This window comes from Rattus norvegicus, chromosome 10 (assembly GCF_021556685.1).
Source record: "Rattus norvegicus strain SHRSP/BbbUtx chromosome 10, alternate assembly SHRSP_T2T, whole genome shotgun sequence".
NCBI lineage: Eukaryota > Metazoa > Chordata > Mammalia > Rodentia > Muridae > Rattus > Rattus norvegicus.
The window spans coordinates 11,089,502-11,114,869 of NC_141543.1; the positions used below are offsets into that span (position 1 = coordinate 11,089,502).

Below are 25,368 nucleotides of genomic sequence, written 5' to 3' on the forward strand. Positions count from 1 at the left end.
TTTAGTAATACACATGCATCTACATATATCCATAACAATTAGTGAAAAGAGGCCATGGATTTGAAGGGAAGGAGGATATGGAAGGACTTGGCGGGAGGAAAGAGAAGGGAGAAATGTTGTAATTAAAGTATAATCTTAAAAGAAAGCAAAAAGAAAAAGAAAAACATCCTATTAGAAGGCTTTTTCAGATATGAAGAACAGGTTAGTTAGAAGATCCTCAGAGCTCCCATGAGCCTGGCACCAAGTGAAGGCTTGGTGACTCTCAGACTCACCCAACCACAGGATGTGCCCAGTGTTAGCACTGCACAGGCCAAGGCAGCACATGGGGCTTAGGTACACCCAGTCCTTGCCAGCCCCGTGGCTGGGAGGCACTCAGTCCATGTGAGCTCAGTCTCTCCAGTACTAGTCCTAGGCCTTTTTTGGTGGTGTAGTTCTATGGGCTTTCACGGTGTCCTATGGGGGTTTTACCTCAGGAAAACCAAGGTTAGACGTTGTCTTCTCTCACTTGGTGAAGGAAAATTTGCATTTCCCCTTTAGGGCAGGGCCAATTACAAGACTTTGTTCAATTTATTCTTGGTGACTTTTACTTATTAATAGCTTGTTTTCCCCAACTGTGGTACTGTGACCACAGATTTGAGACTGACTTTACTAGAGCAACCAGGAATGACAAAACAACAGATGTATGTACAGCAAAGCCAGGATTAGGTTGCCAGGGCATGCTGGAGCCCCAGCAGCAACCAGGCATCATAGAGCTGAATGAGGAAGCAGGTTAGCTAATCTTGGTAGAGGATCTCTGTAGGGCAGCAGTCTCAGGCTACAATTATCAGGGAGCAGAGGGCTATAGTAAGTGCTTCTTTCTGCACACGCTGTCAGCATCTGAGCCTTGCTGTTTTCCTAAGCTTGACTCAGGGAACAACTTCCTTTTCCACTGGTTTGCGGCACCAGGGTCCTTGGCATGACCATGCTTATGTGGGAAATGCTCATTCGTACAGGATACACTTGATCCCCATACTGGCCTGTCTTTTCCTTATCTTTATAATAGCCTTTAAAATTGTTTTTAATAAAGTGTGTGTGCGTGTGTGTGTGCGTGTGAGCACGCGTGTTATGGGGGTTGGGGGACAAGCATACATATATCATAGTGCACATAAGGAGGTCAGAGGATACCTTGCAAGGTCAGTTCTCTCCTTCCACACTGGGTTTAGGGATGGAATTCAGGTCATCAGGCTTGCACAGCAAGTGCTTGTTCCCACTGGGCTACCTCACCAGCCCTCTTCATTTTTTTAGAGTCAGATTTACTAATCTTTCCTTCAGAGAGCACACTGAAACATTATTTTGTTTACTTATTTCTTTATTTGTGTGTTTGTATGCACGTGCATGGGTGAACATGTGCCATAACACGTGTAGAACTCAGAGGACACTTTAGGGAGTTGATTCTCTCTTTCCACCATGTGAGTCCCAAGGTTCAAACACAGGTCATAAGGCTAGGCAGCAAGCTCCTAACCCACTGAGCCATACTGCCGACCTCCAGACAGCTCTTGTCATAAGGATCTAAAGAGATCCTTGCTTATGTAAAGTTATAAAGGGTCCTGTTTTCTTGACAGTACCAGCCCACGCTACTGTGTAACCTGGCTGGCCACTGCCACTTACGAGGTCTTCATTTCTCTGCTCACTGCAGGGCCACCACTCTCATTAGTCGGGTGACCACATGTGTGAGTGTCTGCAGGTGCTCTAACCTCCTATCAATTTGCCTACCCGGTGTCAATCCTATGCTCTCTAAGACTGCAGCTTCATGAGAAATTATGTTATGTACAGTGTAGCCCTCCAACATTCTGTCAATATCATATTGGTCGTTTTCAAGTTTCTCATTTCCACAAATATTTTAAAATAGCTCCAATTTATACAAAAATGCTGCTAGGATTCCCCCAGACACTGCCCTACATCCTAGCTAGATGTGGAGAGCTGAGGTGACATCATCACGACAGCTGGGCACTGCCTCACATGTCTTTTAGTCACACCCAAATAGTTGCTTCTCCTTCCTCCCCGCCCCCCACCCTCTCGCCCTTAATCATACCCAGGATGTTACACACACCTTCACACACCCTGCCACTGAGCCACACAGCTGAGCTCCAGAGGCTACCTGGCATGGGGTATGCGGTATTGCTCAGCAGCTCCACATTCCACAGGTGAGTGTGGATACAGACATGCCCACCGACTTCCAAGTGCTAAAGCTCTGTGAGGCAACACCTGTACCTCACCCATCTTTTTGTTTCTGCAGGGCCTGACACTCTGCTTTGGGCAATGTTTTAGGAAGAGACCCCCAAAATATGTTTACCTGTGAGTATCGGGGAAACTGGCTGGATCTCTCATTCCTGAGCTCTGAGAGGAAAGGGCACTAACGTATTTTAGAGATACCATGCTCAGTAACTTCCTATTCCACCGCGTAAGACTCGCGGTAGAGACTGAAAACTCTGACAATGGGAAAAGAGGAGACTGTCGGCTACTCTGCTGCCCAGAGCTGACTACTACTTGGAACTTTCTTCTACTTACATAGTTGGGGGTTCATGGTAAGTTCATTTTGTGCCCACTGGACACTGAGATAAAACCATGTTTACTATTGATGACGACTTGTGAGTATCTAATAAAAAGGATGCCCACAGCAGTGCCTCTGGCACCTCCCAGGAGCATCACGATTCCCTACTCTTAGACAAACACGGGAGTTGCCAAAACTTCATGTGCAAGTTAAGCCCTCTCCCTATAAGTCTTAGAAGACCAAACCAAACTTTGTGCTGTAACTACAGTAAATGAAGATCACTCTCTTACGAAGATAACAACAGCTACAGTGATGTTTTCCCACTGAATTCTACATGCATTTGAATCTTATCATTCAAAAGACAAGCATGTTTACTATTGCAAGCTCTGACCTCTGGGTAGCTGAGGGAAAAGCCCAGGGACCCCACACTACACAGGTGGAGCCATGATCAAAACCAGGCAACTGGATCCCAGTCTGCTATAGAAAAATGTAAGTAATGGCTGGGTCTAGAGCTCAGTTGGCAGGGTGTCTGCCTACTATGCACAAAGCTTTCGGCTCAGTCTCAGGATAAAACATAAAACACAGCCATGTTGCACACCTGCAATTCCAGCACTAGGGAGATGGATATAGGAAGATCAGAAGTTCAAGGCTACCCTCAGCTACATAACAAGTTTAATGTCAGCCTGGACATAAGACCCTATCAAAAACAAAACAAACCAAGAAAAAGAAAAACCCCAGTCAACAAAATAAATAGAAACAATATTTTTATAAGCAATGCATTTGTATGGACGTATGAGGGCCCAACAAGAAACCAAATACAGAAGAAACAAAACAAAACAAAAAGACCTATGTACCATGAACTTCCTCCAATGCTCAGGGAACATCCTGGAGGATGGAGGTCCTATGAAATGTTCTCTGGTCACCTGCGGACTAATCCACAAGATAGGTCAATCCCAGCAGACAGTACAAACTGGCTTCAGTAGGTTACATAGGAAAGAACACCGATGTGGGAGGGGATGTGTTGGGAAGAAAGATGTGGGAGGAGGAACTCATGATATACTCAAGTGCATGGCATACGTGCATGCAACTGCCAAAGAGTAAAGATATCCAGCAATAGGAGAAACAAAAGAAGCATGAAGACAGTATTTGAGAGCTGGGAAGGAAGGTCATCAATGTCCAGCACATGTGGAATTACAGTATCAGATTCCTACAAACTGGCAAGCCGCAATGTCTAGACTGAAAACCTACAGCCTTCTGCCAGCATGTAACCAGTGCACCAGAGGTTCATCTCCACAACTACAGATGCAAACAAATCACCTCCTCCCCAGACCTGGCTTTCCCAGGAGTCTTATTTCACAAGTCAAACTACAGCAGATAATGAAAGCCTGTGTTGACAATCAATCTTCTGTCCATTTTAGAGAACGAAGCTCAAGACCTAAGGCCCAAGTTCTCTTCAGTAGGCAGTTTCTGAGGCTGGCTGTCAGTCTGATGACTTGTACTTTGCATGCCCCTGAGAAGTTACCATTGGAAACCCTAGAAACTTGTCCACAAGTTAGACTGGAAGGTGTTCATAGCCTGACAGAGCTGGAAATTCACCCCCAAATCACACTCATTTCCAGATCATAAGGCCTTAGGTATGATAAAGATGTCAGGGACATTGTCTGTTTGGCCTACTGAGCAGCTGAGATCCTCAAGACAACCCCCAGAAAGTCCTATTCTGAACCCTGAATTCATATGGCCAGTCCAGTATTCTGAACAACAGAACCAGGTGGATCAGACTGGAGGGTTAGAAGACCGTGTTAACAGTGTGCGTCTGGGGGTTGGGGATTTAGCTCAGTGGTAGAGCACTTGCCTAGGAAGCGCAAGGCCCTGGGTTCGGTCCCCAGCTCCGAAAAAAAGAACCAAAAAAAAAAAAAAAAAAAAAACAGTGTGCGTCTGGAGACATCGAACCAGGCCAGAGAGTGGGACTGGGCCTAGGACACAAGGCAGGGGTGCAGGTAGGGCCATTTGCCCTAGAAAAAGGCATAGCTCTTGCATATGCTCTATTGGAAAAGAATGGGTAGGAACACCTCCTTGGTTCGCCTTGTGACTTGTATTTGCTGACCACTTACTATGTGTCTGGCTCTGCGCAAGTACTAGACAATCCCCACTGAATAAAGCACAGACCCCTGCCTTCATGAAGCACATACGCACAGAGGAGAGACAAGCAGATGTATACAAACTAAGACACCGTCTCAGGACAAAGGACAAGCCTGAGGAAACCTGGCCAGCTCCCTGGGGATCTAACTCATGATCAGAATGAAGCTTGGAGAATCTACAAGACCTGGTCACCAACCTACTCCCAGAAAGGATTAGACAGTACACAAAAGTGTGAGAGTCTCACTGGTTAAAACCTTTCGGTCACAATTTGCATAAAAGCGGCAGTAATTTAAGGGTAGAACTAGGTAGCTATTTGGATGGGTGGGAATAAAAGGGGCAGAATGACGTGAAGAGAACAAGAGTACAGACAGATGACACAAACAGACAGACAGACAGACAGCATGTAGATACGTACTGCAGACTGAGAGAAGGGCCATCAACAAGAAGCTTGGATTCTAGTAGGTGCCACAGTAATTCACCAGGCATGGCTGCTGTGGTGAATGGCTGCCCCCTTCCAGGCTGGCCCTCCTGGACCCTCTCCAAGTCTTTACCTTCCTTGATGATAAAGGGCCCCCACTCTTTGCAGCATAAAGACTCGGTTCTCTAGTGTGGCTCATACAGGACCTAGACCTCACTCAACAACTGGAGCTCTGACAGCATGAGCTATTCACCCAACCCTTCAGAAGGCTCTCTCAAGGCAGCCTCCTGAGCCTGAGACATCCCTGCCACTCTTACCCATCCCTGCCACCCTACTAACCTGAACATGACTACTCATCTCTTAGATCCTGCAGGTCTGCATTTGCTCACTAGGAACAGTCCTGTGCCAGTGCTCCCAGGCTCAATGGTCAGGGCAGAGTCTGAAATACTTGGAGACCTACAAGAATTTAGCCTTTATATAGGGTACCTGCTGACCCGACAGCTGAGACCCGTAACCTCTCAGTGCTGTCTTGGCCAAAGTGAGTATCCCAGGAGCAGATGAGAGCCTGCTGGCCACCTGCACAGCTCCCAGTCTCTGGTGAGAGGCACTGCTCCTGCAGGGACACCATCATTGCTCTCATTCTGGTTTCACCCAAGGCTCCAGGGAGTGAGTGAGCAGACATAGCCAGTGAGCGAGGGCTTGAACAATGAGAACATGTATTCTGGGCCTTAGTTCAGAGATGGCCGGAGCCCTGGGTGGAAAGGGACCTTCTGGAACTCTGGTGAGATGAGCAAAAGCAATGGAGGCTGAGTAGGACACAGCATGGGTGAGAGAAACCCTAGCTTTAGATTTAAAAGGAGCTTCATTCCCATTTGCATGGCTAAGCAGGACCCAGAACCTGCTGAGAATGAGACCAGAAGGAAGGAGGGCAGATTCCTGACAGCTTCCTTTAACTAAGCACCTGCTCTCTGCTATGGTGTAGCTAGAACACACCAGTTACAAGAGCTATTCAATAGACTCCACTAACTCCTAAGGCAGTTTAGCAGGATCTGTCACTTGGACCAAGAATCTTGACACCATAGTGACTAGAATTGAGACGACGACACAACAACCAAGGTTCTATCAGTTTGTGGGCTCACGGTCCCCCTTTATAACATTTCAGTAACAAAGGACTCTATGAATAGAGATTCTGCTTATAGACAAAATGTTGGGGAGACATTTGTCAGTTAATGTCACAGCCTTGTCACTCGTCTGGGCAGTAAACCATCAACAATGTGCCACGAATAATAACCTGACTGTTGCGTCTGTCCCCAACTAAATGAACAACCGAACTTGGTGGGTAAACGATTCAAGCACGGCTTTTCACTATTCAGCAAAGTAAAAGCCTGTGCAATAGCAGGTTTCTTTCCAGTCTGGAAGGTGGACGTGCTGTGGAGGGAGAATATTGTATAAATAGGGGTTGGGCATGGTGACAGTGCTGTCTGTGTGTAACCCCAGCCTCAGCAAAGAGAGACTGACTAGTTCCTCCCTATACCTCTGGGACCTGCAGAAAGAAATATAAAACCAATAACTAAAGAGCCCAACTCTAAGTTTTCTTAAAGTCTTAACCTCTTATTCCACCAAGACTGTGCTACGTACGTCAGGACAAGAATGTATTGGAGGCCAGCAAGGTGATGCATCCTGGAATCTCCCTGATCATGAGAGATCAAGGCAGAAGGAGCCTAATTCTTTGGCTTGGTTTTGTTTTAAAGGATTTGGGACTGTCACTTAATAACTAGGAAAGTGATCTGTTCTAGTTTATTTAAGACTTCCCTGGTTTCAGCACTGAAAATCCCATATTCTGTTCCCCCAAACCCTCACCCCAGATCTGGACGAATGTTAAGTGCTCATCGTCCTACACGTCAGCTAAAGCCTCTTTCTCTCACAGCCTCGCTTCCCATAGCTATGAGCTCCCACCTGGACTGGCCACAAACCTGACTATGGTACCCCTGTCTGTGCCATATGACACTGCCCCATTTAGGGGATCTCTGATCCAGTGCTGCCTCCTCCAGAAAGCGTCTATAAAGGGAATCTACAGGCCCCTGGGACTGCTACTGTCCCTGTATTTGACACACTGAAGAGTCCTGACACACTGTGGTCTCTTAGCAGCAGCTAGCAGACTCTCCAGGAGTTTGTCCTCAGAATGCAGGTGAAGGGCAGCACAAGCACTGGGGTAGGCACTAGATGTCTGCAGCCCTTTTCCAAGTCACCTTGGATCTTCTAAGACCCATGCTAATCAATACCCAGGTTCCCGAAGCTGTGAAAGGGATTAAACAGATCAGCCTGAATTAAGGCAGCCAAGTTCTTTTTCCCAGGACCTTGACAATGAGCCTGAGACATTCCCAAGATATCAGGAAGGACCCTGAGGCCCCTTACATTATCAGGTGTCCACTTGTTGGCCAGCAAAGATGTCCCATTATTCATCACATGCAGCCCAGTCAAAAGTTCCCTCAAACTGAGTTTTATCCACAAAGACATAACAAAGAAACAAGAGTTGAGGCTTGCCTTAAGCTGCCTGAATCTTAGCCAAGTCCATGTATACAGGACACAATCAAACCCAGAGACTTGTGATGACTGAAACAAACAATGATCCTTAACAAGGCAAAGTAACACATTAATGGGAATTTAAAGGGGCTAGAGTCCCAAGTTAGGTGAGAGCCAGCAGGTGCTTAGGCTGGTAGGAGGCGCAGCCCCTCAGGACAATCACCCTCCCCTGCACAGCCAAATCTGCCCACACATTCTTCAAATCCTTCAGCCACTCATCCACACCCCACTCCCTTTCCGGGCCATCTGCCATCCCAGTTAAGAATTCTAAATTGCTACCAACCCCCATTCTTGCCCTCTACCTCTTCCCTCTCCACACAAGGCAATTCACAAACATTTACTAAATCCTTGCTCCATGACTGAAGCGGTTCTATAGCCCATCATCAAAGGGGAAGTCCCATCTAATTTTTAGCCCGAAATCCTTTCTACGGATCCCTGTCTTCCTTTCTGTTTTTACCCCACCATTCTTCATCTCCATCCCTGTACTTAGACAAAGCTTCTGGGGTCCCTTCTGAAAACTGTTCTCCTCACCCCCTTGGCACCTCCATCTCCAGTTCTCTCCCTGGAGCCTCTCCTTTCTCTAAGGTCTCTGTCTTCTACTACTCTCTCTTTGCCTCCAATCCTCTGGAAATGCAACTGCAAAGAAACCAAGCAGCTTCTCCTGTCTTGGAAGTGTGAGTTTAACAAAAACTAAAAAGGACAGAAGCAGAGCCAGAGAAGACAGCAGGGGTGTAAGGAACGGAACTCAGAGACAGAAAGGGTTTGGAGCAGGCTGCGGAGGCTTCGATGCCTATGTTAGTGATGCTGCTGCACAGTGATACTGGATCAATCACTTGGCGCACTCAACATCACCCAATTCTTGTACGGTTCCTAGTTCCCAGCTGGTAATGGCAAACTGGAAGGACAGAGAGATAAAATATGACCAAAGCTACACAGTCATTAAGTGGCTGAGTCAGGATTTGAACACAGGTCTAACTCCAAAACTAGCCTCTTCTGTGTACTTTCCTGCGTTCCCAGGACTCTGTAAGCCTCCTGCCCTCTCTCAAAGTGCTACTGCTGACTATCCCTTTAGATTTCCTTCTGAAAATACTTGTGTTCTTTTAATCACTGTTCTTTTTAGAGTACTTGTACATGTTCTGTGCGTTTTGTTCATTCTCTTATCCAACCAATCCTAAAAATAACTACAAAAAGTAGTACTGTCACTCTGTTCATTTTACAGTGAAGGAAACGAAAGCCTAAATGTTAACTAAATTCGAATCCAGATCTGGCCGATACCCGGGCCTCTGGCCTCTAAACTATGCAGCCCAAGAAGTGCCACCCCAAGAAGCCCAGTGGCCACTGTCCGTCCCCTATCAAGATAACTCCAGTCCACAAACCGAAAACTCAAAGATGCCCTTCCTTTTCAGGTTAGGTTTCTAAAGACTGAAAAATCACGCGACGTGTCCAAGGTCACAGGGCCAGAAACGACAGGGTCAGGGTTCGAAGCCAGGTGCCCTGACTCCAAAGCCTTGCGGATAACCAACATACTACCCTCCCGCGGCGCCCCAGTCCTCCTCACACCTCCGCGCCCCGCAAGTCAAGCCCGCGTCTGGGCGTCCGCGCCAGGTCCCGCGGCCTCCCCGCCGCGCGCCCCGCACACTCACTTCAGGTGGTCCAAGGAGTGGATGTTGCGGGAGGACTTGCCGTGGCCCCCGCCCACCCAGCTCCGTGAGCGGCCAAACATGTCCGCAGACCAGCCCCGTCGCCTGCCTCACGGTTTCATGTCCGATCCGCTCAGCGGCCCGGTGCTCGTGGCGACATCTCAAGCCCAGCCGGCAGCGGCGGGGGCGGTGGAGAGACCGCCAAGCACCTTGATCCCCAGCCCACAGCCCCGCACTGACATTCAGCCGGAACCGGCCGTTCGGCCGCCGCGCTTTACGGCCGCCGCCGCGAGGAACACTGGGAAATGAAGTTCTTGAGCGAGGCTCTTGACGACAGGACTCTGCGAATGGACTACAAGGACCGGCATGTTTCGCGCGACCGTCGAGAGGAGGCGGGACAAGAAGAAGGGAGAAGGCGGGTCACTGTCAGGGTGGGCGGGGACGGTTTGCTGAAATTGGAGTATGACTTTCTGACCTTATTGATGTTAGTTTTGTGATTAGAAAAGAAAAAGAGTGTCTTGAAACCCCAGCTAAAATTGGAGACCATCCTTGGCAATTTGGCGAGGTTTAGTTCTCTTAAAAAATATTACGTGTGTGTGTGTGTGTGTGTGTGTGTGTGTGTGTGTGTGTGTGTGTGTGCGCGCGCGCGCGCGCGCGCGCGCACTTGTAGAGTCAGTATAACTTTGGAAAGAAGGCTCTCACCTTCTACCATTTGGGTTCTGAAAATCGAAGTCAGATCCTCAGTCTTGGCAGTATCTTTGCTTAACAGCTGAGCCATTTTGATGGGCCTAACTCTTTAAAAATTTCAAAGGGCTGGGAATGTGTTTATGTGTGACGGATTCAACCTTCAATATCTCAATAATAAGAATTAAAAATAAAAAAAAGCATTGAGTGGTACATATCATTTGTCACTATCCTAAGTGATTTATTATTTAATTCTTACAACCCTATGAAGTAGATGCTGCTATTAACCTTATTTTACAATCCAGGAGACTGAGTCACAGAGAAGTCAGGCACTTAACACGTGACAGAGGCAGGATTCAAGCCTAGGTACCCTTATTTGCTTTTGTCGACAAGACCAACCAGTAACATCCCTGTTTATCCTTAAAACCTTTTTCTTTTGCACTTTAGTCTTAAAACATTTTGTAAGGATGCAAGCATTAATGTAAACGCCAATGTGAAACTAACCACAATGGACTTTCAGAGGTTTCCTCCGGTTGCCATCCAAAATCCATGCCCCTTCCTGACTAATTCAGTAAGAAAGAAAGAGAACTCCAAGCTCTCCATGTGAGGATTTCTTTCCTGGATCGGAACTGGGGACCTCTGTGGAAAGCAAGACTCTGTGCCTAACACCCACTCATTTATTCATTTCTACATTCACAGCTATTTAATCCTTGTGGCAGTCCTAAGAACAGAATTGAGTCGGGGACCAATGTTCTCTCCAGGGCCCAGGACAAGATTTTCACATAGCAGGTTCTTAAATGAATATTGATAGAGTGAATAAATTTTGGCTTGCATTGCTTCCAAGAATTAGAGAAATGGAGGCCAGCATCAGGCTAATGGTTTCTCATGTAAAAATTATGAAAGGACAGAAACAGCTCTGACCACCAAAGAAAATGCCCCAGCCTCAGCAGCTTCAAGAATCTGTTTCTCTGGGATTTGGTTTCCACATCTGTGAAAAAAGAACATGCGGCATTGCCTTGTCCAGTTCCTATAAAGCTAAGTGTGACCATAGATTAAAGGCCTTTTAAGAGTTGAGGATAGGCCTTAATCCCAGCATTCAGGAGACAGAGGCAGTGGAACTCTATGAGTTCTGGAACAACCTGGTCTATAGCCAATTTCAGGGTAGCCAGAGGCTTCATAGTGAGACCCTGGTTTTGCAGGACTGGGTTTTTTGTTATTTTTTTTTTTTTAAAGCTGAGAATGTAGCACAGAAATAGAGCTATGTCTTGCCTACATCTTGCACACCCAAGACCTTGTTTTTGATCCTAGCTGTTTAAACCCCGATGAAAGGCACCTTTAGCAAGCTCATCCTTCTAACGAAGCAAGGAGATGGTCTGTGAACAGAGAAACCTGAGCAGATATATACTTAGCATTATTGGTATTTTTTTTCACATGGACTGAAAAGTAAAAGGAAACAATAAGCAACCTTATTGGCAGATTAGACCTGCTTGTGGTGCTCTCCATCCAGGTGTCATGGAACCCTACCTATAATGCTGCTGTCAAAGACATTCAATGATTGATTGTTCTTATCATACCGTGAAAAAGAAAAAAAAAGCGCTTTGGGACTAGGATTTTCAGTGGAATTTCCGGCTTTCCACCTGGCATCATTTAAAAGTTGGGAAATTAAGTTCCAAAAAGGAACCATACCTAAGTTCTAGATGCAAAGTCTAGGGAGTTTAAACTGCAAAAGAGCAATTTAGAGACCGGAGCACCTCCCATGGGGTGGAGCAAAGGAGTACCCGCCCCGAACAGCTCGAACCAATAAGCGTAGAGCACTGAGCTAGCCAATGAATGCGGGCAAACGTGCGACTGACCAATGAGCGAAGAGCCTCTGGGTAGGCGGTGCTGGGAAGCAGCAGAGCGACACGGCGGCCGCAGCGATGGGCAGTGAGCCTGTGGGGAAGCCGACGGGGCCTAAGGAGCGCCTCGGGGAGACGGCAGCGGGGACCCGGCCTCAATTCTGAGTGCGGAGGGGGCGCGCGAGCGCGGCGCACCAAGCGAGTTGCTGGCCAGTTCTTGAGGGGCGAGCGGCCCGTGTGGTCCGCATCCCGATCCCGGGGCTCCGTGACCCGGCCCTGAGCATCTCGTGGGGGTCAAGGAGCGTCTTCCGAGGCCGCCCGGGGCCCAGCGCTGCCGCCACCGAGCCCCGGGGCGCCCCCTGGATGGCCGAGCTGCCCCCTCGCCGGCCGCCCGGGCGCCGCAGCGGCTGAGGTCGCTGGGATCGCCCGGCCGCCGCCCCCATCGCCGGCCCCTGCATGCCCGGCGCCCGGGTCGCAGCCCACCTGGACGCTCTGGGCCCCCTGGTCTCCTACGTGCAGCCACCGCTGCTCCCCTCTATGTTCTACGTGGGCCTGTTCTTCGTCAATGTGCTGATCCTCTACTACGCCTTCCTCATGGAATACATCGTTCTCAATGTGGGCCTCGTCTTTCTGCCCGAGGACTTGGACCAGGCGCTGGTGGACCTTGGTGTACTCTCAGACCCTGGCTCTGGCCTTTACGATGCAGACTCAGAGCTCGACGTCTTCGATGGATATTTGGAATAAGGTCTTGATTACTGTTCCCCACTTGCCTTCCGCCATCCACAACTCTTGACCTGGACCAGCCGCCTGTATCATGCCGCTGCCACTGGCTGGGGGCACCATCTGGACAGGGATGGGACCCCAGGAAGAGGCCCGTAAGTGCCCTTGAGGTGGGGGTGTATTGCCAGGAGGGAGATGTCCTCAGGGCAGACTAACATCCTTCCTCTAAGCTTCTAATTTCTCTGGCCACCTCCTCTGGATCTAACTCAGATGCTAGGAATAGTGTTTGGAGAGATTTTCCCCAAGGAAAGGGACTCAGGGTCTACACAAACATTTGAAGCAATCATGCAGTTTACCTCAAGGTTTGTGCAAAACGCTTTGTACCCCAAACCTTTTGAGGTGGAGCCATCAGCTCCTCCCCCAAGTCTTAGCCTGTCTTGTTGGTGACCTTGGGGTTTGGGGGAATGCTTTCTTTTCCTGAAAAGATAAACTGCTGTCATAAGAGGCACTGGTCACTTGTTCTGCGGCCTCTTGAGGTACTAGTTAAACTCAGGGGCTTCAAGCCAAGCCTTCGAGAATGGAAACCTTCAACAAACAACGCCGCACTTCCTGTTGGCAGTGTTTCTGCTGCTGTATTTGGAGTCAGGTTTCAGAGATCCTGGGTTGGTAGTGCCGCAGCTCAGATCCGCAGAGGCTGTCAGTTTCTTAGGCTGGCGCTCTGGAGCAGGCAGGCAGTTCTGAACTGGTGCTGGCTTTGTCTGCAGTATTTGCGAGGCCTCTCAGGACCCTCGGGTCAGCAGAGGGAGCCACAGGGTGGTGGGATTGAAGATCTGCCTTTGGGCTTTGTATCTGTCAAGAAGCTTTGTATATGTTAGAGTAGGGTACTGTGACTCCAAGGAGGAGTGAGACTGGCCAAAGCTTCCTAACTAGGGAAAGGGCACAGCAAGTTGTTGGTCCAGTGAGGTGTCATGGAGCAGGTCTAGTCCTGTAGCTGGGGAATGCTGGGATTTGGCAGGCTGTAGAGCCTGACTGGCAATGAAGAGGCATATGGAGCTGGTGGGCAGGGGCTCCTTTTAGATAACATACCAATGTCACCCCAAGGAGGCATTTACCTCTCCTTGCCTGTGTCACCTCATTGCCAGCATTGCCATAAGTGGGTGTCTTAGTTTGGGGTTCTGTGCCAGAATACCATGGCTCAAATAGCAAGTGTTTCATCCTCATACTTTTCCAAAGGGCACTAATCCCACCGGAGGACTCCATCCTCGCGACCTACTCACCCCTAACGCCATCACTGCAGAAACAGGCTTTCAGCAGTGGCATTTGGGAATACACTGTCAGTTGTAGAAATAAATAATGCATGGTGAGTGGGAAGTACTTGGGGACAGGGCATGATATCTTTGAAGAACTGTTTAGTAAGTTCAGTGGCATGCGCCAGCTGCCCTGTGTTCCTGCCAGCCTGACATCTATTCCTTCCTTTGAACAAATACCTATTTGTTGAGTACATGGTGAGCAGAGGCAGATGGAACCTGAGGGCACCTAGAACCAGTGAGTTGAGAGAAGTTTAGAGGCTGTGTTGCTGTGCTCTCGACTGTGCGGCAGCTGGCCTCTGGCAGATGCTGTGTGAGGGGACCATGGGGGGGAGAATAGGAACTGCTGCTTTAATGAGAGGGCGGGGTGGAAGAAGGCCTCTCTGAAGGGACGGCAACTATGAGCTGAGGCCAGATTTGATAGCAGGAGCCAGACAGAGGCCTCTGGAGCAATGCAGTCTGAGTAGAGGGGATCGTTAGTACCCTTACCTTGAGTTGGGAAAGGCATGGCTCATTCAGCAGCCAAAGGGAGGCTGGAGATACAGACTTGTAAAAGAGGTAAGTGGTAGGCCATAGATGACATGGCCAAGAAGAGTTAGCATCCAGTGACGGTCCTAGGCAGGGCATGACACAGGCCAGCTCCTGTTCTGTAAGATGACTGGCACTGTGAGTAGAATGGGCTAAAGGGGCAAGTGTAGGAGCAGGGAGCCGGGAGCCGGGTGAGGTGACTGGTGACTGGACAAGACCAGATCAGTGTCAATGGGGAAGCAAAACCACACCGGGAACACCTAACAGAGATAGGATTCCTGGGACCCACTCAGAACCCGAGTAGAGACTACAGACCAGTTCTGCTTCTAGGCCTTCTGTGTGTTCTCACATGGAGTCATTCAAAAAGCATTGGCCCTCCTTTTCCTCTCAGAGTCTAGGCTTGGCCCTGTGATCCCAAGTTTCATGTCTGTCTTTGAGCCAAGTAGATTCTCAGGCAGTAAACTTGGTGAAAATGTCTTATTTTATCTTCTTACCATATCAACAGAAACATTCCTGCTTCCAACTGAAAACATTGGCATATTCTAAGCTCAAAGCCAGAGCCCAAATGCTTTGACATGCTGTGCGGAATGCTGTGTGAGCAGAAACAGCAAGAAGCATTTCTTTGGGACACTCTTGGCTGACCCTGGGTTAGGGAAGATAAGGGATATAACAAGCCCCTCACCAAGGGCTGGAGAGTAATGAAGCCCACACTATACTACCTGTCCCCCAATCCAAACTAGAAGACCTTGGTCCAGGGCTATAAAGGCAAGGCCCAGAAGATGCAGGAGGATGACTGGTAGCAACGTGGAGTGAAGTGATCCAACCCTGCCTCCTGGCACCTTCCATGGACAGAGGTGGCTTGGGCCAGGCATGCTTGTTCCCACTCATGTTCACATGCACCCGTGTCCTAACAAGCCAAACCAGGGGACACCAACAGAAGGCATGCACACAGGACACACAGGCAGTGGAGTCTGGGGTGAATCTCAGCAAGAAAAAGGTCGTCCACTTTTGCTCCTCATCTCCAGCAGTGTAACTCAGCTTCTCACTTATTTACTGAGCACCTGTTTGAGGAGTCAGTGTGCAGTCAAGCTTAAGAGTAGTGATTGCAAACTCAGATGCTCTTGATTCAAACTGCAGGCCTAGCCACAGTCTTGGGAATGCCACTTAACTCCACATGTTGGTGACCTCTTCTATAAAACAGGGCTCATGAAAATCTGCCTTGTTGAGAGAACAAAGTGTTGGACCTCCCTGCATGGTGACTGGTCCATGAACATCAACCATTGTTATGACAGGTAAGTACAGTCTGGAATCATCTGCCCTCACCTGCCTTGTCCATTAACATTCATGTCTCATGACTAACAAAATGGGATCAGAGAACATGTCCATTGGTGTGTACACACACACACACACACACACACACACACACACACACACACACACACCAACCTATTCCTGTCTTCCTGCCTATCTGGGCCCTAGAGACTTTTAGATCTCTGGGAAGTGGCCTCTGTGGTCTCTATAGAGTGTTCACTGTGGCCCAGGGCAGTAGGAGATAGTCTCCTTGCTTGCTGCGGGAGAGGACTGTGCGTGGCGTGGGAACCTTAGGGTGTGTGTGTGTGTATCGGAGTTGGGGTGGGGGTTGCTGACAGCCCATCTGCTAGGTTAGAGAGGCACCTTAACCTGGTTAATCTAGAGTCATGTAACAGGTAGCAGGTACCTACTGGACCCCCTTCCCTTGGCATATAAGGTACTGTAGAAGAGACACTGTCTCTGGCTTGGGAAGGGGAATGATGCCACCAGGGTCTGTGTGGCTGTGGAATAAGGGTAACCAATTCTTTGATCTGGCTTACTCTCAGGCCTCAGATGGCTCACCTGGGGACCGTGGCTGCTTTCTCAGCCTTCCTTGCCAGACTATAGCCTTTCCCGTCAACAGAATACCCAGCTGAGCATGCTGCTGCCCAACCATGCCCATCCATGGGTCACCCATGTATTCAGATCCCAGCTGTGGGAGACCTACCCTGTGGGCCTGGATCAGGGTGAGGGAAGATGCAGAATAACAGGCTAAGGCCAGAGGGTCTAGAGGTATGGGGGTGGATGGGCGCATGCCCTGCTCTGACTCGAGACACAGAAGGGCCCCTGGTCACAATGCTCCAGCCATCCCTTTGGGAAGAAAAAGTCTCCCGGCCAGCTGAGGTGCCAATGACCTCATGTCTCCAGGCCAGCTGAGATGCCAATGACCTCATGCCCCTGGCTCTGAGTTAGCACAGCCTGGAGGTTCCAGCCAGAAAAGTAGCCATATTACAGTCTCCTCTCAGCCCTGGGATCTATTTAGCTGAGCGAAAAACAGGAGGGCTTCTGCCAGATATTACTGCTGCGTTCATCCTGGAACCTCTGAGAACACCAGCTGCAATTGGGAAATCAAAATCACATTGAAAGACAGACTTTTATTTTTATTTCTGAGACAGAATCTCACTGCGTAGCTCTAAGTAGCCTCAAGTTCAGGATCTTCTTGCTCCTGCCTCCGGACTGCTAACTCAGTATGGCCAGTAAAGAAACTGAAGACTAGAAAGTGAGAAGCCCAGACACTGAAACCAAATAAGATGGTTGTGTCTCCCGCACAGCAAAGTGGCCACCAGGGAGCAGAAGAGCCTTCTGGGCCCACTTCAGCACAAGTCATGACCTCTCCAGGCCCATCTCATCTACGCGATCGCTCCTTTTATCCCAAATTCCTCCAAAAAAAATCTCTCAGAGAAATTTTAGAATTCTACACTTCTCAGCAAAGTTATAAAAAAATATAAAGTGCTCCCTTGTGCTCCCTTCAGCAGAACCTGCCAGCATGTCAGTGTTTCTGCTCATGTGCTCACATTCTCCCCTGTAGATACCTGTGCACGCACATGAACACACACATACACATGTGGATGGTCATGTTCTAAACCATTCGAGAGTGTACCACAGACATGATGTTCCTTTGTTCCTGAATTTTTGGTCTGTATTTTCCTAAATCAGGATGTACTTGACATCTGTAGTGTCCTTGTCAAAGCCAGCAAAAGGTCCTTGTCTTTTGAGATGGGGTCTGTTATAACCAAGACTGGCCTAGAACTGACCCTCCTGCTCTATCTCCTAAGCCCTGGAGCTGGGGCCAGCACGCCTGGCTGAGATCAGCGGCTGGACAGGGACAGGACTTGGGCACTCTGTCCCGGGGATGTCCTTTAAGGATAAAAGTGCAGGATTCGAGGTCACTGCTTTCTTTATTCTGACCACTTGCTCAGCCTGTCTATGTCTTGGTGTGACATTAGCCCTGTGCAAGAGGCTGGTGTAGCATTTGTGGGTTGTCTCTGCCTGGCGAAGCTCAGGTCCACCCGAGCTAGGATTCCATTCAGGTGATATGATCATGGCAGGAAGAGTGTGGTACAGCATTCTGAGAACCATGTGTCCCCTGTGGCATGCTGGTCCCATTAGCTTTGGTGATGTGAGCCAGGTCTCTTCACTGCTTTTCCTTTTAGAGTTGAAGATGAATAATGCCAGTTTTAGTGTTTCGTTTGTTTCAAAAAATGAATAAAAAAATTTTTTTAAGTTGGGCACACCTTTAACCCCAGCACTCTGGAGGCAGAGGTAAGATCTCTGAATTCAATGCCAGGCTGGTGTACAAATCAAGTTTCAGGTCAGCCAGGGCTACACATTGAAACGCTGTCTTTAAAACAACAACAACAAATCCAAACAACTAAAGACCAGCAGCACAGAGACGTCTACTTTCGCATGCGGACTTCGGCCCCATACTCACTGTCTAGCCACCGAAGGGAGAGGGCTTCCTCTCTTGCTGCTTCCACCTCCCAAAGGCTGGGGCTGTGCTCTTGGCTCACTGCATCCGCTTTATGGGTGTAGATGTGTACTACAGTGCCCATGTAAGGGGAGGGAACCAGCACTTTGTGAGCACTAGGAAAGCACTCTACCGCTGAACTACAGCCCCATGCCCTCTGGACTGTATTTTACCTTAGGTGTTTCTGAGGATCCAGCCCAGTGCTGCACACATCCTAAGCACACACCCTATTAGTGGGGGGGCACCCCAGACTGCTCTGGTCTATTTTTAAATGAATGCTATGTCACCAGGTGAAAGAAACCACCCTTTCTTAGTATAGGTGAAAGTAAGTGTCAAAGTGTTGACTTCTGTGGTACTGGAGTACAATAGTGAGATGCCTGGAGGAACTGAAACAAGTCTGAAACAGATGCCTTCGCCTAAAATGGCGAGGGCTGGGACCTACTTGATGTGTTGAGCTAGTACTACTAGATGAAGTTTCCTAGCACCAACTTAGAACTTCTCTGAGAAGTAGTAAGACGTGACCAAGAGCAGCAGAGCAATCTGTATGTTTGGTATGGATGTGTGATTATTCCAGCCGCTCATGTGACCCAGAAAGTTGTTTCCTAGAGTTTTGCAGTCACAAAGTTGGGGTTTAAACCCCAGTTCTACCAGTACTTTGGATAAGTGACATCACTTCCCCTAAGCCTCAGTTTCCTTATCTGTAAATTGGGAATAATGGAATGTGCCTAGGGGCTTACAGTGATTGAGTGGGTTCGTGAGTGATGGTAGGTGATTTGTTAATGGTGTACAGCACCATGTGATGTGTTAGACCAGAGGCCCCTACCCCAGGAACCCCTCCCCTTTATTGGGGTTCCTTGCTCTTCTGGGGCCAGTAACCAGAGGAGAGCATCACCGTGGACTGCCTGTGAAGCAGACTGGGGTTGGCGATACTTGGTACCCACTGAGAGTCCACTGATGCTGATGCCCTGCAACTCTCATTCCGCATCCCTAAAGGCCTCCTTCCCAGGCTTCCTGCGTAGAAGGGAGCTTGGCTGAGAGGTTAGAATGGGGTGCCTCTCCCACAGAGCTTCCCCGCGTCACTTTGGGATGGTCACTTGGTAGGCTTCATTAGGTACTGAGGGAAACTGAGGCTTGGGGCAGTTTGGTGACTCACCTTAGATGCCCAGCTATGAGCCATCCACAATTTCTGAAGTGAGGTGCTAGACTGGAGGAGTCCCTGGGAGGTACCAGAGGAGGTAGGCTCACGGCGCCCTGGTCTTCTCTGGTTGTAGGTGTCCCTTCACTGTCTCCTTGGCATTACTTCATTACCTTTCTCAAATTACAAATGCTGGGTGTTTTTTATAGTTATGACAGAGGCATGAAGATCATTAATTTGAGGTCAGCCAATAGTCGTAGTAAGGCCCTACATCAAAACAATAATAAATACTCTTGAATTGGCCCAGGTGAAGTGGCTAGTACCACTGGTTTCAGCACTGGGGAGGCTGGGGCACCAGAGCTCGAGTCGGCCCAGGCTACACAGTGAAACTGTCTCAGAGAGGAAACAAAGGTTGCAGAAAGCTACTGTTGGGGCTTGTGAGGTGGCTCAGCAGGCAAAGGCACTGGCTGCTGCCAATCATAGTGACCTGAGTTAGAGCCCCAGGACCTACCCGGGAGAAGGAGATCGGTCTCATGAACACTGTCCTCAGACCTCCATACCTATGCCCTGGCACATAGATGGAATCTATTTTAGACTTGCTTCAGTTCCTCCAGGCATCTCACTACTGTACTCCAGTATCGTAGAAGCCAAAACACTGTGGTCTGGTCTGGGGGTTCTAGAGAAGGGACACTCAGCCTGCCTGAGTGAGTAGTGTCCAGGTAGTGTGTGACAGCTGCAGGAGCTCCTGGGCAGGCAGATGCAGCCAATGGGGATGGCTGCAGACACACTAGATGGCACATAGTAATGAGCATGCACAGCCATTGTGGGGGTGGAGTCCAGGCCTGAGCTGCCAGCTCTCACCCAGGATTGGCCTGTGTGAAGATAGGAAGCATCTCTCCTCTTCTGTCCTTGCAGCTGCCAGGGAGGTGGCCAGATTGCTACCACACCCTTGACCGTGGGCCAGGTAGCCTCCTGCTACCAGTCTGCCTCTAGCACAGCAATCCCACATATATGCAGAGCTGGGCAAGCAGTGCATTGTGGGTATGTGGAGAAAGTGAGATGTAAGTCTGTGGCCCTGAGAAGGTAGTTTCTGCTTTCCCCCAACCACCTTACCCCCCCCTTTTTTTTGAACATTTATTCATGTATTCAGGGGTGGGCATGGGTATGCCATGGTGCACATGTGGATGTCAGAGAGAAACTTGTAAAAGTTGGTGTTTTCCTTCCACCATGTGCATCCTGGGATCAAACTAAGGAAGTCAGACTTGGCAGCAACTACCTGTATCAGCTAAGCTACATTCCTGGCCCCTGAATTATATTGTATATGGTTGTTTTCTTTAAATCAATTTTTTAAAATTATTTATTATGCATCTATTCCTATGTGAGTCCATGTCCATGTAGGGGACAGTGGAGGTCATAAGAGAGCATTGGATTCTCTGGAACTGGAGTTATAGGTAATTCTAAACCACCATGTGGGTACTGGGAACAGAACCTGGATCCCCTGCAAGATGCTCTGAACTACCAAACCATTTCTCCAGTTCTTAAAGCAGCATTTAAGAGGAACAAAAAAGCTTTAAAGGAGAGGAACTTGAGCGACAGGACCCTGGCCTCATTGGCTATCACTAGCAGACTCAGCAAGTGATCTGGAAATCGGCAGCACCCACTGAAACCTAGGTCAAGGCATGGGCACAAGGACAGAGCTCCTGGGACAAAAGGCTGTCAGACCAGCAGCTGCTGTAGTCACAAGGACTGGCAGAAAGTGAGACCTCCTTGGTAGTTCCTACCCTATCCCTGCCCCCGGCCGGGGCATCCCTGCAGTACATACCCAAGAGGGGGAATCTCAGTGAATTATTGTGCTTCAGGCTTCTGAACATGGCTTTCAAGACTTGCATGTCTCCCCAAGGTTCGTTGGAAGGAAGAGCAGCCCCAAGTAGGCTCTGGTATGAAGGGACAAGAGTTCCCAAAGGCCTTTCTAGAAGCCCCAATATACCTACAGCCCCTGCTTCCCATAGGCTCTGTGGACAGGTGGGAGGGGACCAACAGGTGGAGGCCTTGTCTGTGGTGGGGTCAGTGGGAACCACAGAAGGTTCCTGATATGGTGGAGTGGATTCCCAGTTGACCTCTAGCAGATAAGTCTGGTAGAGAATGGGAGAACGTTTCAGCACACAGCTCCCACCCTGCTATGTTCAGAACTCCAGGGGACTAGTCTTCCTGTGGGGTGCCCTTCCAGTGCAGCACAGCCCTGTGTGGACCTCCAGCGGTGCTCACAGCCTTGTCCCATCTTTGGGAGGGTGACTCCAAGCTAAAGTTGCTCACAACTTGGCATAGTACTTGGCTCCAGTCTTCCAGTTGGGGCCCAGCATAAAAACACTGGCATACAAAATGGGAACAGGAACTGGTGGTGCACAGCACTTGTTCTGTTTGTGGAAACACACTTATACTAGATGGTCTAGCCTGGCCTCAAGCTCAGTCTTACCCTGTAGCCCAGGCTGGCCTCCAACGTGCCTTTCCCTGACCTTAGCTTCCTAGTTCTGGAAACACAGCCACGGCGCCACAGCTAGGCAGATTTCAGTACTTCTGAGCTGAGCATCTTTCATTGAGCATCTTATGCTTTCTAAGCCTTGATGTCTTTATCTGTCCAACAGGCAACATCAACTCATGGGCTGGTAGGGAGGGTGGAGATACCCATGAGCCCTTGGGCTTATTTGGGAGGAGATCTCAGGAATTCCATGTGGAAAGTGGGAAGTGAGGCCAGCAAGACAGACCAGGTGGGCACTGAGCAGACTGCCACTGTAGTCTGGGGCTCAGTCCTGCTCAGAATCCCCAGGATCCAGAATCCCCAGGGGCTGGGGTGTTAGTAGTCACAGTGGAAAGCAGTTTGCTGTGGAGGTCATTGACTCTCTTGTTCTTATAACTGGGACCCAGTCATTCTCTGGAAATAGGACAAAGGTCTCGGGATCAGAGTGCCCAGGGCTGGGGAAGGTAGGTGGAAGGGATATGTTGCATGACAAGAGTGCCGGGTGCAGTGGCAACCCTGTTTGTGATTGTCTCCATTTGTTACCAGTTCAGTGCCAGCTCTGCCTGCACTACTTGTGCAACTGCTTCTTTAAGCCTCTGTTTTGCAATCTGTAAAATGGGGAGAGGCACAGTTCCTGGTGGAAATGGTTATGCCTGATTAGTGGCTCTTGGAAATAGGTGGGGGACAGTTTTGGCAGCCAAGGTTGACTGGAGGTGCTACCGGCTTTTGCTGGTTGGGGGCTAGAGCTACTGCTAAATCTGATGCCAATGGTTGCTCTCACATACCCCTGAATAGCATTCCACAGGGTACACTGCATGTTTCACAGAGATTATCCCGCGGGATGCACGTGGTGTTTATAGAGGGAAGAGTCTGAGGTGGGCTGAAAGGAGGGGGACCTGGGAACCCCACTTTTCAGAGATGCTGATGACAGCTAAACACAGGATTGAGGGGACTGGAGGAGATAACCTGACATGGGACCAGGACTTGCAAGTGATGATGTGTCATGGAAAGAAGAGGCAAGTGGGGACACAAAGTTGACTGGCTACCTTCCTGTAAGCACAGTACTTTCCCAGGGAGATGTGAGGCACTGCCCACTCTCTGGAGCTTACTCAGCTGCCCCCACTTGATCTCCCTTATGGCTGAGATCCGTCTCTGACTAGCATCTTTTTCCTCAACCTGAACACCTGGCCAGCCCTCCTTTACCATGGAAAACTACTGGGTTCTCCAGAACCACAGAAGTGAAGCAAATTCCTTAATAAGAACTGGAGACAAACACCCTCAGGAGCTGGGCACGCAGCTCAGTGGGTAGAAGGTTTCCTCAGCATGTATTCCACCCGACCCTGAGTTCCAAGTTCCATTTCCAGCAGTGCCTAATTGCCCAGCACTTGGAAGGTGGAGGCAGACGAATCAGAAGTTGAAGGCTATCCTGGGCTACCAACCTGAGACCCTGCCTCAAAAACAAAAAGTCAGCAGGAAATGACAGAAATAGGGTGGGAGAGGAGGCTCAAGAGGACCTTGTGCTAAGGTGCTCTTGGTGGTTAATGGTTAATGGCTGCTGGCAGAGTGGGAGTTATTTTCTCCATCGTGTGTAGCTTCTAGTCAGTTTCCTGTGTTCCCTCAAATAATTCCTCAACCATGGTCATGCGGGCAACCCCAGTTAAACTCAGTCATCATGAAAGAGGCGGTAAAGTGGAAAGCAAGAGGAGAGAGGAAAGCCAGTATGAAAGAGAAACGAGGGGAAATGTCCTGCTACAGTATATACACATGTGAACTTGTCAAAGAATTAAAATCACTTTTAAGGGGCCGGAAAGACGGCTCCACAGCCGAGGGTACTGACTGCTCTTCCTGGGTTTAATTCCCAGCAACCCAACAGCAACTCAACATCTGTCTGTACCTACAAGATCTGACACCCTCACACAAGCATACCTGCAGACAAAACACAAGTGCACATAAAAATAAGCTTTAGGAAATTAAGAAATTATTTTTAAAAGAGGGAGGAAGGAGCCCCATCCTGAGCAAGGGACTCCGGAGAGTCTAGAACATGAGGAGGAGAGCAAGGCTTCCCTGCCCCCGCCTGAACTGTAGGGAGACGGCCCTGCAGAGGTGCCCTGGCCCTGCTGATGACTGTCCTTTGTCTTCTTGGTTAGGCCTGCTCGTGCCAACAACCAGGTTCCTGCCCCAACCCAGGCGTCTGCCAGGAGAAGTGAGGACTCAGTGCCGAGATGGGGAGTTGCCAGATCCTCCGAACGCCTCGCCTGCCACCCAGCTCTCCGCTGCTCTGGACCTGGCTTGTGACTTGCCACCTTTGTGATGGATGTTTACAGGAACCCAACCAGACGTCACCCACAGCCGCACCTGCCTCCCCCACTCAACCTCCGGGAAGGACACGGAGAGCTGAGGTGGCAAACGGACTCATGCTTAGGCTTTTCCCGTCAGCATTGTTTGATGCTGGTTGACCTTAAGCCTGGGAAGACTTCAGACCCAAGACTGTTGATCATAGTTTCAGGGTGTCACTCTGGAGGGCTATGCCAGGGCCCAGGACAGGGTTTAACTTCTCCAGGTTGACAGAACTGAGATACTGCACTGGGGAAGGCCATGCTGTGTCTGGCTAGAAATCTATTTTTGGAAGTGTGAGTGGTGTGTAAAGTGTGAATGGTGTAGATCCTTGAATTTCCATAAACCTGTAAAAGCAATACCTAGAGGCTGACTTATTTCATTAAAAAAAAAATGTAAGCAATTCCAATCTCCTTTGCCTTGTCTGGTTGCTGGTGTGTGTGTGTGTGTGTGTGTGTGTGTGTGTGTGTGTGTGTGTGTGTGTGTGTTGAATTGACTCCTTCCCTATGGATGTCAACTTTCTAACAGGGGACCCGCAACTTACCTATCTCTTGAGATGGCACCATTCTAATTACCAAAAGATTCTCTAAACTGCTTCGGTTCTACCCCAGGTCCCACCCTGGTGCAACCCTCAAGCGTCCATGGCCCAGGAGCCTTCATGCAGTGCATGTCATGACCAGCCATAGCCAGCAGCTCTGTCCATGAGGCATCTTCAATTTGCTGAGATGCAAGGTTTCCAGCCCAGGAACCTAGAGCATTTTGTCCTCAGTGCATGTTACAGAATGCCTAGCATGAGGATGAGCCATCCTTCTCACATTTACTGAGCACCTACTATGGACAAGGCTCTTGACTGGGTGCAGAGAGCCCAGGGATGATCAGAGCAGTTAAATCTCATGTTTCCCTAGAGCTCACATCCTACACAGGCAGACAACAAAAGTTCAAGAAGGAAAACAATGAAGTGAAGTTGGAGAGTGGGGTACAGCAGGAACAAGAGACACAGATCTGCAGGAGGGTCCTTCCTGTAGAGTCCAGTGGGAAGTCGGTCACATGGAGTCTGAGAAGGAATGTTCCGGGCAGAGGCAGGAATAAAACAGGGCGGAGGAAAGGCCGGGAGCTCCTGCACTGAGCTGTGTGCTGGGTTTTTATTTGTTAGGACAGTGCCTCCCTGTGTAACATAGAC

At 49.3% G+C, this 25,368-nt stretch overlaps 2 protein-coding genes across 28 annotated transcripts in view; one reads left to right on the plus strand and one right to left on the minus strand.

Annotated features, from left to right (window-relative positions):
* The window catches only part of Clec16a (C-type lectin domain containing 16A), a 195,747-nt gene extending 186,186 nt beyond the window's left edge, over positions 1–9,561 (minus strand). For 25 of the 26 annotated variants that reach the window (XM_087570106.1, XM_087570110.1, XM_087570104.1 and 22 more), the window contains exon 1: positions 9,314–9,547. In XM_087570106.1, the coding sequence (XP_087426232.1) occupies positions 9,314–9,393 (80 nt within the window). In that variant the 5' untranslated portion in view covers positions 9,394–9,547. Of the gene's footprint in view, positions 1–9,313 lie in introns of all 26 variants that reach the window. The other variant, NM_001398551.1, reaches the window with a different exon arrangement.
* Positions 9,562–11,890: 2,329 nt separating this feature from the next.
* On the plus strand, positions 11,891–24,592 carry Dexi (Dexi homolog). 2 transcript variants are annotated; one of them, XM_087573545.1, is made up of 3 exons: positions 11,891–12,707; positions 15,589–15,679; positions 24,002–24,591. In XM_087573545.1, exon 1 carries the CDS (start codon positions 12,289–12,291, stop codon positions 12,574–12,576), a length of 288 nt encoding a protein of 95 aa, XP_087429671.1. In that variant the 5' UTR covers positions 11,891–12,288; the 3' UTR covers positions 12,577–12,707; positions 15,589–15,679; positions 24,002–24,591.
* The last annotated feature ends 776 nt before the right edge of the window (positions 24,593–25,368 follow it).